This window comes from Bubalus kerabau, chromosome 20 (assembly GCF_029407905.1).
Source record: "Bubalus kerabau isolate K-KA32 ecotype Philippines breed swamp buffalo chromosome 20, PCC_UOA_SB_1v2, whole genome shotgun sequence".
Lineage (NCBI taxonomy): Eukaryota > Metazoa > Chordata > Mammalia > Artiodactyla > Bovidae > Bubalus > Bubalus kerabau.
The window spans coordinates 12,677,664-12,696,935 of NC_073643.1; the positions used below are offsets into that span (position 1 = coordinate 12,677,664).

General features: G+C 46.3%; 1 protein-coding gene across 1 annotated transcript in view; it reads left to right on the plus strand.

Annotated features, from left to right (window-relative positions):
* The window catches only part of ITGA9 (integrin subunit alpha 9), a 360,880-nt gene that overhangs the window by 50,839 nt on the left and 290,769 nt on the right, over positions 1-19,272 (plus strand). The window contains exons 6-11 of the mRNA XM_055558670.1: positions 2,535-2,664; positions 5,700-5,785; positions 8,438-8,506; positions 13,438-13,575; positions 16,332-16,437; positions 17,559-17,653. Of these exons, the coding sequence (XP_055414645.1) occupies positions 2,535-2,664; positions 5,700-5,785; positions 8,438-8,506; positions 13,438-13,575; positions 16,332-16,437; positions 17,559-17,653 (624 nt within the window). The remainder of the gene's footprint in view (positions 1-2,534; positions 2,665-5,699; positions 5,786-8,437; positions 8,507-13,437; positions 13,576-16,331; positions 16,438-17,558; positions 17,654-19,272) is intronic.

Consider the following 19,272-nt stretch of genomic DNA (forward strand, 5'->3'; position numbering starts at 1 on the left):
TTAGCCCAGCATTGAGGACAAGAAGAGAACTTTCCGGGAACATGTTTATTTTTGCACCCTAGGATAACAGAGATAGATACTTCTAAGCAGTGTGAGAAGACAGCCCAGCCCCGCCAGCGTTGGGACACCACCATGAGAATCTGGGAATATTTGGGTAGAAATTAGTTCGACATAGACTTTTGTCACAGATCCTGAGGACTCTTTTGCCTCCCTGCCTGTGCCAATCTGCAGGGCACCGAGAAATGCCCGCAGCTTAAATCTTGGGTAGCTCCAGGTACCTGGGAAGTTCTGCCCTTTGTGGAAAGGCCCATGCTGATTATTGATGGGATTTTGGCAGGGGTGACCTTGGACTTTTGGAGGAGCGCATACTTCTGTGTGTTACATTTGTGCTGGCTATTTCCTGGGTGGTGAGGAGCCAAGCATTGATCACATTTTCCTGGCACTTGTGGACAGGGGCAAAAGGGCCCAGGCTGCACCCACAGCGGATGGAAAAAGCCAAATAGGAGGGAGTCCCACAGAGACACTGTTTTCCTACCCCCAGCCCTGAGGGTCTCAGGCTGGGCCTCAGTTTATCTATTAATAATTTGAACTGCAGGGAGAAGGGGGGCATGAACACTAAGAGGAAAGGGGAAAAAAAACACAAATGCTTTTCGTTTTAAATGTTTTTGAGGGGAGAGATGGCTTTGTCTTATCCTCTTTATAATGTTTGAGAGAGGGGATGCAGTGATACGTTCAATGTACATTTCTTAACTTTTTCCCTGGATTGATCTGAATTATCAGAAAGCAGCACCTCCACTGCCTGGTGTCCTGAAGAGCCTTTCAGATCTCTGGTGATGCTCAGAGCTTTGGTCCAGGAAAGGCTGCCGGTGGAGAAAGCTCTACACTGTGTGTACAGCTGGCACTGGGGATACTGCTCATTATGACCCTCTGTGCTCCCGGTGTTTGGGCACTGATTACAAATTTCTTCCTGAGCTCAAGGCCAAGGAGAAAGTCTTTCTGCTCTGATGATCATTTGTCTTTCTCATGCCCCTGCTAGTACTTGGACAGCCCCTTACAGAGAACAGAGAAGTAAAAGGAGGATGAATGAGTGAGTGAGTGCACTGCTTGTGTTTTCCTAGACTTGTATCCTGAGTGCAGAAAGTGATATATTTTTATCAAACAGTGAGATACCCCAAAAGTGAAAGTATGAAAGTGTTAGTCACTCAGTTGTGTCCGACTCTTTGTGACCCCATGCACAATAGCCCTCCAGGTTTCTCTGTCCATGGGATTTCCCAGGCAAGAATAGTGGAATGGGTTGCCATTCCCTTCTCCAGGGGATCTTCCTGACCCAGGGATCAAACCCACGTCTCTCGCATTGCAGGCAGATTCTTTACCATCTCAGCCACCGGGGAAGCCCAGATAGGATCTTAGAACCTTAAAATGAAGTGCTTCTCAATGGTCATTCTTAGTCAACACCTTCCTGAATTATCAAGAGCAAACCGTTCAGGCTGGAGTCTAGTGGCCTTCTTTCCAGTGATGCTCCCATGCTGCTTTGTTAAAGCTGTTACCCAAATTGACCACGAAACACGTGTTGCTTAAAGCATTGTCCTGCTGCTGCTGCCACACACATGCTCTTCTTTCTGCCTTCTCTGTCCTCCTCTCTCTGCTGTTCTATTTAGATGGCTCTGGCTTTTTTCAGACATTTACTCATGGAATTCAGTGTCACTTTATGAATTGCCATCAGAAACTCAGACCTCTTCGGGCAGGATCTAGCCTCTGAGAACTCGTTGGAAACCAGCAGCTTCACCTCTGCAGGAAAGGGTCAGCCAGGAATGATGTTTCTGAAGCATAAGAGTGTAAGAGGGTGGGTGGGTGCGTGTCAGCCGCGAGCGGTGTGACCTGTGCAGCGTCTGGCGTCTCCATGAGCCTGGAAGGCCCATACCTGTCTTTATTGTGACCCTTTAGGACAGAGTATTTTCTAAAGTATTTTGTACATTTCCGTGTTGTCTTACCCAGGGAATGTTGTAGAAAGGGACTTGAATGATATTTGGACCTGGTATAAGCTTTCTCACCTAGTAAAAGATGCTGAATAAATATTGTTGAATGAAAGGTCAATGGTTTGGTTTGAAGAATAATTTTTATTATTTCTTATTATTGTGTAGATACTTTAGAAAGTATAATAAAAGAGAAAGGATTTCCTATAGGGGAAGGAAAGACTTAATGATGTCTTTCTCTGTCAGACTTATCTCATTAGCATAATGGCCTCTGTTGCAGCCAATGGCAAAATTTTGTCCTTTTTTATGACTATATTCCATTGTCTGTATGTACCACATCTTCTTTACCCATTTGTCTGTTGATAGACATTTAGGTTGCTTCCATATCTTAGCAGTTGTCAATAATATAAATGTGAATTTTTTGTGTTGCTCATAAAGAAAGTTCTGGTGGGGCATCTTTAGTTTATTATGAGTTCCTTTTTGTGATTGTAGATCTCACCACACTTCTCTATCCTCTCTTCAGTTTCCTTCCCTTTTCACCTTTGGGTTTCTCTTTTGTAGGAGCTGGTGGTGATGGGCGCCCCAGGCTCATTTTATTGGTCTGGGACAGTCAAAGTGCTGAACCTCACGGACAACACCTATTTCAAACTAAATGATGAAGTGATCATGAACAGGAGGTACACCTACCTGGGTGAGTAGCTCAGGGGGATGACAGGTAGGAAAGGGGAAGTGGGAGAGACTGCCACCAAGCTTGCCAGTGACCGCTTTCCTGGTGGGAAGCAGAGTTCCTTGGTTTTTGCATCTGTTGTTCTAGTTAGTTGCACTTTTAACCAGGATACCTCAACATTGAGCCACACACACAGAAGGCAGATAGGAGAACAAAAGAGGGGACTGAATTCAAACTGTGGGATTTCATTACAAAGCTGACAGTTGAACCTCCATAGAAGCAAGCATTTTCTTTTCTTATTGTAGCAAATGCTTGGGTTCAGATGATTAGATACAAGATGAATGCAAGAGAATTCTGGTTTTCTAGGACTTCCCTGTGGTGAGGTCTCTGCTTCCTGGTCACAAGACTGGTTGCAGATAGAAATAATAAGAACCAGACATGAGCATGACAGATGGCACCCCAATCCTAAAGTTTAATTAAAGGCTCAGAAAAACTTTTCTTGTTTCTCAATCCTTTTAATCCTCTGGAAAGAAAATATACACAACTTACGTGAGCAGCCACCAGGCCAAAATGACCCGGGACAAGCCAGTGCTTATTAGAGAACAGAGAGGGGCTGTCTTTGCTTGTGTATAAGACAATTTGACATGCCTGTTTTCTTTAATTCAGGCCCTAAATGCTACAATTCTGGGCTGAAAATGAAGCTAAATTTAGCAAGACCTAATGATGAGAAAACAACATTCTTTCACTTATTACACTTAATTCAAATCTGGGGGAGCCCCTGACCACCGTTTGCATAGAGATTCACTTGTGAGTTGACAGGAGGAACTCGCTGACTTGCCTTTTCCCCTTCTAACTACAAGTTTTTTAGCCAGTAACACAGGCTCTGAGACCTTTACTCAGAGCCTTTGAGGCGTTGATTGTTCTGTGCTCCCAGCTCGTTAATGCTCTTGCTTTTTGAAGACTTACTCCATGTCATGTCAGGCTCTGCATATTATTTATTTTAATTCCTGAAACAATCTTATGAGGCAGCCGTTCTTTATAGGTAAAGAAGCCGAGGTGAAGAAGTCATATAATCTGCCAAGGTCCCATGGTTCATCAGTAGTAGAGCGGGGGTTGAGCCTGTACTTTCTGAGCCCAGAGTCTAGGCGCTCAGCAGACAGCACAGTCCAGTGGTGCGACCTCTCCCTGGGACTGGGAGCTCCTTGAGGAGGGGAGTTGGCTGACATTTCCAGGTCTTGGTATAGTGCCTGGGGCAGCACACGTTTATTAGATGATGAGAAAGCAGGAGAGAGCCCAGTTTGGACATGGCCTTAGGGTCAGGGTTAGCCCCTCTGAGCCTTGGGGCCTGTGGCTCTTCCCTGTGTGCCCATCAGAGGCCCTCATTCTTCAGAAGCTCATGCACACAGGGTCACGTGAAGCTCTGCGGGCACTCATCATGCTGTTAGGGAATATGAACCTCCAGCCTGAGAGAAATCAGTCACCTGGCGAGTAAGAATTGATCGTAATATGACATTACACAAAATGCAAGCATCTTACGATCATAGCTCTAGGGTTTGCAGCTGAGGAGAAGGTTCGGAGAATACGTGGCAACCTGTACAGGGTTTCAGCTGCAACAGGGCTCTCAGAAAACAGGAGGCGCTGAGACCAAGCCCAGACAACTTTTACCTTTACTTCTAGATTCCTTTTGCCTCCAGATTCTTTGCTCAGCTATCCGTCTATCCACCTTCCAACTGTAAGCGTTTTTCTCCCTTTTTGTAGGAAGGGATGTGTGTAACGGCTCATGACAGGAGCTTGGGAGACACAGATTGGATCTGAATCTTGCTGAGTAATCTCGGACACGTTGCTTACCCACGTTTAGTCTCCGTGCCCATATCTGTGAAATGAAATAAATAATCATATCTTCCTCATAAAGTTGGGAGATTAGAGACAGGGGCATCTGAAGACCTGTGTAAGAATTTCACAACAGTTTTCTTTCACAATAAAGTTGAAATAACAGGAAGCAACCCAAGTGTCCAGCTTTAGGAGAATAAAGACATTATGACATAGTCATACAAGAGAACACACTCAACCATAAAAAGAAACTGCCACTATACTCAGCAGCATGTGCTAAACCTCACAGAGGGTTTTTTTTTTTTTTTAATAATTATTTTTATTTATTTGGCTGTGCTTGGCCTTAGTTGTATTATGCAAACTTTTCATTGTGGCATGCGAATCTTAGTTGCGGCATGTGGGGTCTAGTTCCCTGACCGGGGTTCGAGCCTGGGCCCCCTGCATTGGGAACATGGAGTCTCAGCCAACAGGCCACCAGGGAAGTCTGCAGATGTTGTATTGAGTGACGTTTAGAACAGGCACAGTAATGCATGATGATGGAAGTCAGAATGGGGTCACCTGTAGCAGGTAGTGATTGGGAGAAGGAAAGAGGGAACCTTCTTGGCTTATGATTCTGTGGTTATAGTCACTCTGGGTGGTGACTGCATGGTTATGTCCATGTGTCCACACTTGTTAAATTCTACACGTCAGATGTGTGTAATTTACTGTATGGGAATTATATTTCAGAAAGGAGCAACGACAACAAAAAAACAGATGTAGAATGTTTAGCATAGCACCTGTTCAAAAGAGGACACTCAGAAAACACTCTTTCCTGCCCTGGGTCCTTGTGAATGTGTCTTTTTGTGAGATGAGCCATTCCACAGTGAGAGGCTGACAGCTGCCATTTGTTCCTGGGGCTTCCCGCCTCAGTGGTAAAGAATCTGCCTGCCAGTACAGGAGACACAGGAGACTCAGATTTGATCCTTGGGTCAGGAAGACCCCTGGGGGAGAAATGGCAACCCAGTCCAGTATTCTTGCCTGGAGAATCCCATGGACAGAGGAACCTGGCGGGCTACAGTCCATGGGGTCACAAAGAGTCAGACATGACTTAGCGACTGAGCACATGTGCAATTTATGTTCCAAGAATAACTGGATCATAATTGTCCAGATAAAGGATGCTTGAGAGACACTGTCTTCTGATGGGTCTTTTCTTCTTTCTCAAGCTCACCCTTGGTTTCTTTCCTTTGTAGGCTATGCAGTTACTGCCGGCCACTTTTCTCACGTGTCCTCCACTGACGTGGTAGGAGGTGCCCCGCAGGATGAAGGCATCGGAAAGGTGAGGAGGAAAGTGTGTGAACTAGCAAGGGGTCAGGAGGGGAAGTTCACTGTCTCTTTTTAGAGATTTGTCAGCTCACATTGATGTGAACATGCTGCTGGATAATGATGAAATATTGAATCACCTGTCTTCACTCAGCCTCTTTTGAGAATTTAATTTGAAAGCTTCTTCAGAGTGTGAACACTGCTTCCAGACCTCTCTGTCTTCTACATGTTGTCATCTGAGAATGTTTTACACGACTGACTCTGTATTATTTGAGAAATGATTAAGGTTGACCCCTGGCATCATGGCATCCTCCAAAGAAATGGTACCTAGCGCTGCCCAACCCCAAACCCTCCCCTTTCCCAAACCCTTTCAAAGTTTGACTTAATGGAGCCAAGTCTAGTCCCAGATATCTTTGGGGATTTCTTTATTTTTAGGCCTAGATTCTCATATTTTTTGTTTTACTCCAATGTTTTAGAACAAGATTGGTTCAGCCCAGAAGGTAGAATGGGAATATGTGGGTCTGTTTCCCTAAATTGTCTGTCCAGAGTGTAGAAAAGACTCCATGAATATAAGGCAGTCAGAATCCCTTTGGGAATCATGGCATCTGTGGGGCCTGGGATATGGAGAACTGTGCTTGTTGGGTCTTTAGCTCCAGGCTAAAGGAAATCCAGTTGAGTTGGTCTAGATGAGTCAGGAATCTGCATTTTAATGAGCTCTGTAGTTGTCCTGTAGGTAAGACTGAACAGAGGAATGGTCTTTAGTCTGAATCCTTAGGGGTGGACACATGATAAAATCCGGTTGTATCTCCGTGGACTTGGAAAAGTGGATTCTGGAGAGGCCCAGGTGGACCGAGACCACTGTTAACTGAGCCTTCAGCTAGGATGTCAGTCTGATCAGCAGATGAGGCATGACTGCTGGGCGGTCTTGAGGGTTAGTTTCCTGGATCCTCCTCGGCAGGAGTTGGAAGTTGCCGCTCATGTTTCTGGAGCATGTGCCCCCGTCCCTGTTGACGCAGATGTCATTTTCCTTGCAAATGAAGTCAGATAAAAATCCAGGGCCTGAGTACAGGGGAGGTGGACAAATGAGCTCTGATAACTTCAAGCAAGGCGTAGGCCACATGAATTCCTTTACATGGTGGAGGGACAGAGCCAAGAGCTGTCCCCGTATAGATAATCTCTTCTGGGAGGAGCTGCCTGTGACCAGGCATCTCTGTAGCATTGGCAAACGTGCCTGCCTCCCAGTTCACAGTGATACGGATGCCTTGGTGCTGACAACAGCTTTTTTTTTTTTTTAATCACCAGTTGATTTTAAATCACCAGTTGGTTTTAAATCACCAGTCAAGAAAACGTGATCTAATTGTATTGTCTTTTCTTCAGATGGTTGAGATAACTGTGTAGTCCCTGTCAAGTCTTAGGATGAGAGTGGTGCTTAAAACTGGTAGAACCAGACAGAGGGCATCGTGGATCTAGTTAACAAAGACAAACATGAAACTGTTGCTTTCAGCCAGAGCGCATGAGAGGCACTGGGAAACTGTCATAGTTAGCAAAGCTGGTCATCGTTCCATATTCCCAGACATGGGAACTGGTACACACTTGCTTCCTGAGGACTCCAGGATGGATCTCTGGCCTCCAGGATCTCTCTGGTCATCATTTCTGGTGTCAGGGCAAGAAAGCATTTGCAGTAAGATGGCGATTCCTTACCCCACGGGACGCTCCCCAACACTGATTCTCATGGGACATTTGCTCTTCCTTTAAGATGCCACTTGGAGAAGAACTTACATACTCATGTCATTTAGGAAGTTCTGTGCAAATAGTTCTCGCTGAGGTGGAGATTTACGGTGTACATGCCGATGCTAAAGGCTCTGAAAGGTCCCCAGTAAAGGAATTTGTTTAATTCTGTCATTTCCCAAACCAAACTCATATTAATCCAAGCAGATCTCATGAAACTAATGTTCTGTGGAACCACTTTGGAAAACTGCTTTGTCTAAAATACTCCCATCTACCCCTCTGTCTTACACAGGTGGCCCTCCGTATCTGTGTTTCCACACCTGTGGTTTCAACCAACCATGAATGAAAATAGGAAAAAAAAAATCTAGGAATTTCCAAAAAGCAAAACTTGAATTTGCTGTACAAATGTATTTATACATTGTATTTGCAACTATTTACATAGTATTTATATTGTATTAGATATTCTAAGTAATGTAGAGATGACTACATAGGGTATATGCAAACACTATGCGGTTTTACATACAAAGCTTGAGCATCTATGGATTTTGCTATCCCAGGGGTTCTGGACCCCATTTACTGCAGACACCAAGGGCTGACTTTATTGTGACACCTGCTAAGGCCCTAACTAACTGGAGTGAAGGAAATGTTTCAAGGAAGAAAATATTTCTCCCAGGAGTTGATTTTTTGGTAGCAATTTGGAAGCTCCTCGGGTCTTACTAGGCACAGCCTCCGTAGATGATGTGGTTCAGGAGGCATGAGGGTGATTTCTGCCTCAGGATTAAAGGATACTTTCTTTGTAAAGTTGGTAAAATAACTTGTCATCAGCTTGTGTAGGCAAACTTGTGTGTCTGTTCAGGCATTTAAATAGGACCCCCAGGAAAATGCTGATAAATATCTGGTCATTGCTCGCTTCTTACCTGGATTCTTTTTCCTTCCATAGGTTTATATTTTTAGAGCTGACCGAAGATCAGGCACCTTAATTAAGATTTTTCAAGCTTCAGGTAAAAAGGTGAGATCCTTGGGATTAGTCTCTTTTTGTTTGCGAGGTGTCATCATGTGGGAATCAGTTCTTATTTAGAAAGTTGGCTTAAAGGCCTGTTTGTGCCCTGCATTTACATGTTGGTTCTACTGCATGTTGGAGCCTTGACTTTCTCAGCATCGTGTGTGACCTGCAGAATCCTGGATTCATACGTGTTGTAGAGACAGGTAGCAGGATGAGTTTTTACATGACCAAGTTATAGCACAGAAGTCTTAAAGGTTGTCCGTGGTTCAGATACTCCTCAGAAAGACTGTGTGCCCTGTTTCTCTCTGCCTTTATCTCTCTGCCTCTCTGTCCCTCTCTGTCGGCCTTTCTCCCAACTCCAGAAAGATCAGGCATTGTTGAGTACAGATATATGACCGATTATCTTCAGAGGAGGCCTGCACACAAGTGGTTCTCCCTCTCCCTTATCTCATCAACCCAAAGCTGCCCCTCCTTCTCACATCCCGAGCCCTCTGCCCTCATTGCCATAGGGACCGTTGCCCCACAAAAACCAAACAAAGATCACCCGGTTCCTTTTAGGACTTTGAAATAGAAATAGCTGGGGAAGGCTGCCCTGAAATTAGTTCTGGCAAGGTTTATCTGCCTGTGTCATCATGTTATCCTTACCCTCTTGCTAATTCCCTCCCCATTTCCAGTAAGTTTCCATTATATTGTACCATGTTCTGAAATTAAGCCAGGTAGAGATTCCTTTGATCAACAAGTACCATTTTTCATGGGCTTATCAGTGGTACACACCTTAGCCTGGCTTCGGCTGGCAGGATTGTTTGGTGAGATCGGCTGCACTAAGAGGAGGCAAGTTCAGGCAGGGAGTGAAGGGGGTGATTTTGAGGCTTGTCTTGGTGGAGGCCTTAGTGAGCTCCGGGAAGAAGCACAGAATACCTGGGACTTGGGAGGGAGATTCAAGGCGATAGGTAGAATCACCTTTTGACATTCCTATCATTACCCTAAGAAAAGTCGGGGGTGGGGGGCTGCACGTGGAAAATGATTGTTTCCTTCCTGGGTGGGCCGCGCGCCCCAGTTCCGGTCCCGCTGTGTCACACCTGCCTCCTGCCAGCCTGGCACCATCGCGTATTGTTCTGCTGGGGAATCACATTCTGAGTTCCAAAAGTCCCACTCACAAGTAGAGCTTTTTTTTTTTTTTTGCAGTTTTAACAGCCTTCATGTGTATTCTTAGTATATAACTGTCATAACCTTTTCAATAAAATGTACATCACCCGACCCAGTTCTGTGAGCTTTTCCCTGAGAGCAGCGCTGCCTTCCCCCGGGAACTATGCTGGCCTGTGTTATTTTAACATTTCCAAAACCCCAAAGCAACAACACTGGAAAAAGTCTGTGAGTGATTCTGCAAAAAAAAAAAAAGGATTTCCAAGCACCTCTAAAGTTAGAAAAGAAATAACCCCCATGCCGTTTCTGAGAAAAAGAGTTCCAAAGAGCAAGTAGGGGTAAATGTAGCCTAACGTTTTAGTTCTTTCTCCAAAAAAAAATCAGTGGGTGAGTTTTCCTGTGGAAAACCCTCCCTCCCTTTCCTCCCCTTCCAGTATGCTGGGCTTGAAAGCATGAAATTAAGGATTCCTTCTCCCCCCACACCCCGCCCCAGCTTTATTGAATGTAATTGATATGTAACAGTTTAAAGGTGTACAGCATGACTTGATACACATATATATTGTGAAATGATGATCACACTGAGGTTTGTTAGCACATCTGTCACCTTACATAACTACTATCTTTTAAGGACTCTTTGAATTGTGGGCCTTGAACCCCCTGTCACCCCATTTTTAGAGAGTCTTCAGGTTCAGCGGTCACTGTGTCTCCCCTCCGCTCCCTGTGTCCCCACCTCCGCTGCCTGCGCCCAGGACAGACCCAGCTGATGCTGGTCGTCCTGGTGTAACCAGCCGTCCATAATTTTGCCCTTTCTCCTTCTCAGAACCCTCCTGGTTTGCATGATAGCTGTCATGGCCGCCCGTCTCTGCCTGAGTTGTGGGCAGGTTTGGGGGAGCAGATTTGAGAGTGGTGGCATGACAGGGAAACTTCTGAGGATGTGATGATGTGGGTTCCAGCACAGACCAGCCTGCAGATCAGCTCGAGTGTCCTCATTCTGACACAGCGGGGCTTCCTGAGGAGGGGACCAAGGGCCAGCTGTCTCCCCTCCCAGCTTCAGAGCTGCTGTTCATTTTCCTCCAGGCTCTTCTCACCCTCTCCTTGAATTGCGGTGGCATCCGTCCTTCATTGTGCCCTCTTGTTTCACCGTCTTCCAGCTGTACCCCCATCATCATCTTGCTGATTTTGAAATAGACCATTACTCCCTTTAGATGTCTTATTCTGCTTTTGTCAAAAGAAATGAGAAATTCTTGTCCCTCTGACTTCTCCATTATTACAGCGGGAAAGGACATGACCCCAGACTTTCAAAGGATGTCTTTGCTTTACCCCTGTGTCTGGAGCCACACTTAAAGGAAGGTTCTGACTCAGGAAACCCCCAGTCCACTTCTGCTTCTGTGTGACCAGAATCTGGTCAGAGTTCTGTCTCCTGGCTTCACTGTCAGAGAGACAAAACCTCAGAGGGTTCTGGTCTTCACTGGTTGACATCGTTTGTAAGGTGCACGTACGAAATCACCAATACACGTGCAGTTCTGTTGCTAATAGAGACGTGTGTGCATGCTCAGTCACTGAAATTGTGTCCGACTCTTTGTGCCCCCATGGACTGTAGCCCGTTGGGCTCCTCTGTCCATGGAATTGTCCAGACAAGAATACAGGTGTGGATTGCCATGCTCTTCTCCAGGGGATCTTCCCCACCTGGGGATTGCACCCGCATCTCTTACGTCTGCTGCATCGGCAGGCGGGTTCCTTACCACTAGTGCCATGTGTATCCCCACATTTCCAGGTTGTTGGAAGAGCTCTGATCTGGGAACACGCACCCCAAAGCATGTCATTGCCCTATCCAAGTTTTATTGCGTTAACTGAGCATGTGAAGTGTTTATATGTCAAAACTTAGATAGGAAACTTCACGTACGGGGATTTCTGATTGAACACTGACGAATATGCCAAGTTAAATAGTCCATTGGAATGAAACAAATAGTTCCCCTGGGAACCAGCCAGAGAGAACAGCCAGCAACTTCGGTCTTCATGGCCTTGCCTGGGTCTTAGCGGTTTCTCTTATGAAAGTCAAGATAGGGATATTGGCAAGGCCACTGAATTGGTGACCATCAGCTGGTTTATGCCCCCACCTCCATGATTCTGAAACTTCCCCATGCTCTTCTCCCTTGGGAAGGGGTGAGTGGGAGTGGGTGGAAGTGGCATTGACACGTGACTGGGGAGGGACTTCTGAGTCCTATCCCAGGCTGAGTTGCAGGAAATGGACCAAAGTACCCTCCACCTCTCTCAAACTCCCCTGGGTTAACTGCCAACAAACAGCAAAAGAAAATGCTTGTTCATGTCTGTAAAACCAGAGCCCTTTTACTTGAAAACATTTATTTTAAAAGGATAGCTTTTTTTTTTTTTTTTTTAATTAAAAACAGAGGTCACAGCCCTTGGAAAGGACACAGCCTACAAAAATTTTCATTTGGTCTGCATGGTATGTTTATTTATTATTTTTTAATATGAATTAGTTGTCAGCATTTTAAAAATAGGCAATTCAAATAAAATTTTAGAGCTTCGGTTTCTCTTAAAGGATGAGACAGGTGGCCTTTTCTGGGTCAGTCAGGATTTGACTTCCCCTGGGTGGAAGTCGCTCCTTTTGCTGGGCCCGGGGACTCCCATCTGCCGCGGTCCCCACCACTCTCTGTTGTTTCTTAGACAAATGGGCCGAGCGTCGCTTGTCACCGGGCAGCGTGCCTGTGCTGTCATTTGCTTTTCTCTTACTCCAATTATATCACCTGTCTGGATCCCATCAGCTTTTGCGTTTGAGACCCCTGATTTAAAATAACAGGTCCTGAGTCAGAGAAGGACAGATATCGCATTATATCATGTATAGGTGGAGTCTAAAAAAAGTGATGCAAATGAACTTGTTTACAAAGTAGAAACAGACTCACAGACTTAGAAAACAAACTTACAGTTCCCGGAGGGGGAGGCGGAGGGGGGTAAATTAGGAGTTTGAGATTAACATATGCACACCACTATATATCAAATAGATAATCGACAAGGACCTGCTGTATATATAGCACAGGGAACTGTAGTCAGTATCTTGTAATGCCCTGTAATGGGAAAGAATCTGAATAATCCATCACAGAGTCACTTTGCGGTCCACCTGAAACTAAACACTGTATGTCAACTATACCTCAATTTAAAAAATGGTAAAAAAATAAATAAATAACAGGTACTGGATAGAGCTATGATTAAGCCAGTATAACCTGGCTGTATTCCCTCATTCATCACATAATCTTATGAGTTGTACGTTCTTCTGTTACTTCAGCTCACACCTTCCTAGCCAGTCCTCAGTTCTGCTCAGGACTGGGTGAGGGTAATCTGTTTCTCATGTAACAGTTTATTTTCATGCCTGCCTTCTGTTGTGAAATTCCATATTCCTAACTTGCTTGGCCTTGTCAAATGTCTGATATATGAGGCACTTTTATTATGGCTATTACCTATGTCTGCAGGCTTAGCTTGCATTTGTAAAAGCAGAGCCTCGTGCTCCAGGGATTGGTCCATTTGTTTCCCCTTTGGTGGGGCTCCAAGTCGGTGGCATGGGTCTCCCATTGACGGGGGTCCGCACACAGCTGCCGGGAGGCGTGGGGAGTTGGGATCCACTGTTGCCCGGGCATCTTGCTTCCCGGGCAGCACAGCTGGCACAGCCTCTGCGGGGCTCAGGAGCAGATGCTTGTCAGGCTGGGGGGCTGGAGGGAGGTGGGGGCCCCGTGTTTGAGGGCGGACACTGAACGCTTTGTCGCAACTCGACTTGGTTGCAGATGGGCTCTTACTTCGGCTCCTCCTTGTGCGCAGTTGACCTGAACACTGACGGCCTCTCCGACCTATTGGTGGGGGCCCCCATGTTTTCTGAGATCAGGGACGAAGGGCAGGTCACCGTCTACATCAACAAAGGAAATGTGAGTACAGAGCTGGGCAACATGTGGATGGGGTGAGGGAAAGAGACATTGGCCTGAGGAGTAGTGACTGAGACCCATCACCCAGAGGAGGGGAACAGATCTGCTTCCTACCTTCAGAAAGCTCCGTGTTTCATCTATGGAAAGTTATATATATGCAGTGTGATGACTGCAGACATACAGGGGCCCAGAAATATCCAAATGCTAGCACTGAGTGCTCCTCGTGTACCAGGAGCTGTTTCTCTTCCTTCCCGTGAATGATCTCAATGACATATGCACATGGTATCACGGGGTCCCCATTTTTCAGGCTCAGATAGGTTAAGTCACCTGCCCCACATCACACAGGTAAAAAGCGGTGGGGCTGAGATTTGAAACATAGGCAAACTGACTTTGGGGTTAGCATGTCTCATCTCTAGGTTATGCCACCTCCCTGGGAGTATGTACACAGAGAAGCCTTCTCAGGGGACATGATGGCTGGAAGGAACCTTGAAGAAGAATAGGAGTTAGACAGACAGGTGGGAGTGGGCTGGGAGCTGGGCCACGTAGACTGAGGTGTCAGGCAGTGGGACCACAGTTGAGCATGGTGGGACTTGGAGCTGGGCTTAGGTGGGGACCAGCACAGTGGCCACGGGCTGTAGTCACGACGTCCCTTAATCTGCAGAACTGGGAAAAGAACATGGGTGGGTCAGAAAGATGTCTCTGCAGCACAGGGGAGGCTGGGGAGGGCAGAAGCTGAGGGACTACAGTGTACCTGTGGGAGCAAGAAACCAAAGAGAAAGCAGAATCTTTTCAGGATCTAGAAGAAAGAGTACTCAACACGAGGGAAATGGTTCAATGAACAAATCCTGTGACCACCAGCCTTTTCGCTAACTTGAGAAAATGCTTATGAGATAATCAGTGGCAAAGCAGGATAAAAACTACATATACAATCAACCTTTAAAAACATACAAAATACATAAAATTAGTAACATCGCTCTGGGTGGTGTTGCTTGGGTAGATATTTAGTTTTATCTTTATACAAATAGTGAGAATGTAATTCTTTCATAATCAAAAAAGTTAGTAAAAGTGTACTTTTAAGCTGTGACTAAGATGTTAAGTTAGTTAAGTAATCCTCATTGAGAGGGGGTGGTGGTATTTAGCTATAGCTAGGTAGGCAGATGCCAGAAAGAAAGGGAAGTGATTTAAAGAAGAGCCAGGGGATGTTAGAGCCTTGGACTTGCTTGGATGTTTGCAAGCTCTCTGGGGAGATGCCTCCTGGTACCTGTTGCAATGGCACCTGCTTCTGTACTGACCTTCTAGGAAGGGAGACGGGGCAAGAAGGGGAGAAGGGAGGCAGTCATCATGGAGATGAGAGCAGTCAGCATTCAGTGGCTGCCGGTCACCGTGTTTGCAGGAGACTGACTCGGTGTTTGCACGGGTGTGAACTTGTCAGGCCATGAGATGACCAGCCCAACAGCCCCAGGGCATGGGATCTATGAGCAGGATCACTGCCCAGACCTTCTGCAGGCACATGGCACCCACACAACCTATGGCCAACCAATGTTTCTTAATGCCTTGGGATTACCAGAGTACCAGGGTATGCTTATTTCTGTTGAACTTCATCCTATGTGATGAAAGGTTTCAGGCAGTGTGAAGCAGTGGGAAAAAATGGTGACTTGCCCTTGAATGTTGGTGTTCCCACTTACACACATAGCCTGTGTGATGGGTACAAATAGCTTGAAATCAGCGGCTCAGTTTGCTCATCTATGAAGTGAACAGAGTCATAAGGTCTTCCATATACAGTCACTGTGTGATTTAAATGAGGATGGGAAGATACAGCATCTGGTGCATGCCAGGAATCAGTGTTTCTCCTCTTCACCACGCTGATGGGAGGAAATCAGCGCATATTTGTGTTGTGGGGTGGGGGTTTCACTGGCTTAAGAAATCATCACATATTTATTTTTTGAAAGGTGTTTGTATATAATGGAAAAAAAGATTAAGTCATAACGAAAGCTTTGGGATGGCTTGTGGGTGTACCATGGCTCTGAGTGCCTCTACCAAGGAGCAGGGTTAGACGTTCTTGTGCCTCAAAACATTAGATTGTGTGTTAACACGCTGATGGTCACGTGTCAACGATTTGGGGGCAGAGTGGGTGTGGCCTTGACTGCCACCATCACCACTGACCCTGCCCTCCGTTGGTTGGTGTTCGCTCAAGAAACACAAACCAGATATGAAAATGGGCACGGTTTTGTGTCCTGTTATCCCCGCTTTCACCCCTTAACCAAGAACTACTGGCTGTCAGTTTTTCTGAACCATGAGTCCCTCTGTCAAGATCACTAATACATGCATCCTGCAAAACAGCTTTATAAACTTGTAGCAAAGGCACAGGAGGTCAGAAATGAAAATATGTATTCCTTTAAAACAACTTTGGGGATACTGTGGGGAGAGGAGACCGTGAGGACAGGCAGGTAGGCAGGTAAATAGGTTGGTGGAGAGCGTTAGGACAGGGAGAGATTTAGTCACTGGCCAACAGCGTGTCTCCTTCCCTCTAAAATGTGTCTCAAGTGATCAGAGACCCCCATGGCTCCCACGTGGAAGGGGCTCCTTTCGCCCGTGGGTCGGGGGGACGTTTGGGTTCCTGGGATTCTGCCCAGGTGTTTCCTGTCCATGGGTGTATGACGGGGGAGGGCAGCATTCCCAGCTCTGTTTTTTCATTCTTTTTTTGGTTGTTCGGTTTGTTTTTGTTTTGTTTTCCGTTTTCCCTCCATCCTGTTTCCCAGGGAGTCCTGGAGGAGCAGCTGACCCTGAGCGGAGACGGTGCCTACAATGCACACTTTGGGGAGAGCATCGCCAGCCTGGGCGACCTGGATGATGATGGATTCCCAGGTCAGTGAGCTGGCTTCGGTCCTCTCACCTGCCCTGGTGTGGGCGCTCCAGGCCTACCCGCCCAAGGGAAGGCCCGTCCATGCACTCGAGGCAGAAAATACCTGTGAGACCATGTTTTCCATGTAGACACAGGGCTGAGCCCTGACTCTGATGGAGTTTTGCTTTTGTGAAATCCCTCCTCGTCAGCTCAGTGCATAGGGGCTTCTGTGGCGGCCAAGTCTGAACCAGCTTCCTCTCGCCACAAACCCTTCTTGCTTCTGAGCTTCTGATGCTCCACGATGCTCTGAGAGCACGCTGGACTGACTGAAGGTGTGAGTTTTGGGAGGGGTGGAGGTGCGTATGCACGACCTCTGGTTCTCTTTGGCCTGAAGTTCTGTTTAGGTCTGTTCATTACGTCCTCCCATCGCTGTATGTGCCGGGTTCAGACACCAGGACTGATGGCGGCCACGTCACTGGTGAGGAGGGCTGAGGTGGAGGGTGGAAGATGGGCCTCAGGCCAGGCATCCAGGCTCCTTTGAAACCATAATTCCACTGGCCATAGAGGGCTCCATTCAGATATTGGGGATCTCTGCTTGAGGTTGGGTGGGTGATGCCCCTCACCCTTGACTTCCCATCTACAGGCACATGACTTTTGTTAGAAGCAAATTGAAGAAAGGGAGAAAGAGCTCAGCCTTGTCCCAGAAGTTGTCAGTTTGTGAGAGCAACACAGAGTTTTTTTGTTCTTTTTTTTTTTTGTAAAATGAATACTGTTTTATATAATTCCTTTACCCAAGGATAGAGTTGACTTTCTCAGCTATGCAGTAACCATTATCTATGGAACTCTCTTCTCTGATGGACAGACATTAGGGTGGGTGGTTGATATTCACATTCTTTTATTGCACAAGTTAATAATTTATCCTGTGAAGATGAGGTAGAAATTTTTCTGGTACTAAACTCTTCTCAGCTTCTATAATTTTCTTTCTACTTTTTTTTTTCTCTGCTGCTAAGAGATTGTGTGCCTAGTTTAATGCCTGAACAAGTAACAATCAAGAACTCTCTAGACGTCCTGCGGGAATTAGAGAATCCATTCTAACATTATTCCACATGGTTTTTCTAACCCAGAACTGCTTTTCTTCCCCCAGATGTGGCCATTGGCGCACCCAAGGAGGATGACTTTTCGGGAGCAGTGTACATCTATCATGGTGATGCCAGGGGGATGGTCCCTCAGTATTCCATGGTAATTGGCATGAGAATGTCTTGGTCGCTCTTCATACATTCATTCTACAGATGCACACAACATCCAACATTGCTCCTGCCTTCACCTTCACCCCCTCCAGTGAAGGACGCAAACCACTGATACTGCTTCTTAAATCTGAACATATTTATAGACTCCCACATTTGCTCATATCTAGGGAGGCATTCTGCCTATAGAAGATAATATCCAAATTCTTAGCCAGAGTTAGAGTGGTTTATGGAATAAGAGGAGGCTTGCCTTTTCTGGTTACTGTTTTGTCAACTATCTATGCTGAGCCAATGGATTATCCTGTAAAATATGACCTAGAATGACAATGGTCTGTGGAGGAGGGACCTGAAAGCTGTTCACGGGGCTGTTGTCACAAAACTGGCATTAAAACTGTCAAAGCCCTGGCCTCGTTCCCCTGGACTTGGGAACGTGGAAGTGGTGAGTTCTGTTTTTTTGCTTGAAGTTCAATCTTGCTGATGGTGTCAAGCCTAGCTCCTGGGAAAAAAGGAAGTCCCTTTTTGGACAGAAGCATGATCAGGATGTTTGTGGATGTCTGTGTGTAGAGTGGCATAGGCCTGGGTTCTTCTAGCAAGTCAGCAACAGAAAGGGACTGAGTGCACATCAAGAAATTTGCAATCAGCCCATACTGATTTACTGAACGTTTATTAGTGTCTCGCCCCCTTCTACTCAAGCTGACACTTCTCGTTACCAAGAAACTTGCCTCATATCTTGAATATCAGGAAGGAAACCAAACTCCGAACTGAGTCCTCTTCTTATAAAATGTTCTATACAATGAAATAGGAAGTATTGAAACCTGTCCATGTATGGAAGGCTCTAGGTAGGAAAAGACTTTACAAGTTGATTTTAAGGGGTAGTACCTACATGTTAAGTTCAGTGTATACATTCCTAATTGTGCTTCCTGCAGCAGATAAGAGTCAGCCGATTGAGGGTCAAGGGCTGGTTGGTTGGCTTCCAGTTGAGCCCAGGTTCCCCCTTCTGGGCCCCCTGCTTGGTTCTGTGATTCTAGCAGGAGGCAGGTGCCGAGGGAGGTGCTGGTGAGAGCAGGGATGCTTCCTGAGTGTCTGCTCTGCTGTCTTACCTTCAGTCCTCATCACAGCCGTGTGACATGGCCACCTTTGTCATCCACCTTTCCTATATGAGGTGACTCTAGCCCAGGGAGGTGAATTGACCTGCCCATCGTCACCAGCTAGGAAGTAGCAACTTGGCCACTGAGACTTTGCCAGTCTAACTCCCAACCCTCTTATTGCAACCACTACCCTCAACTCCACATCAGAAAAAGGAACACTGAGGGAAGCTCCATTGGAAAACAGAATTAGGGAAGCTTATTTTGCTGGGAGGCATATTTACTCCGAGGGGCCTTCATCTACATGGACCATGCTCCGTGCATTAGAAACGAGTAAGTCCGAGTCTTTGTGACCCCATGGACTGTAGCGTACCAGGCTCCTCCGTCCATGGAATTTTCCAGGCAAGCATACTGGAGTGGGTTGCCATTTCCTTCTCCAGGGGATCTTCCTGACCCAGGGATCAAACCAGGGTCTCCTGCGTTGCAGGCAGACACTTTACTGTCTAAGCCAGCAATGATTAGGGTGAGA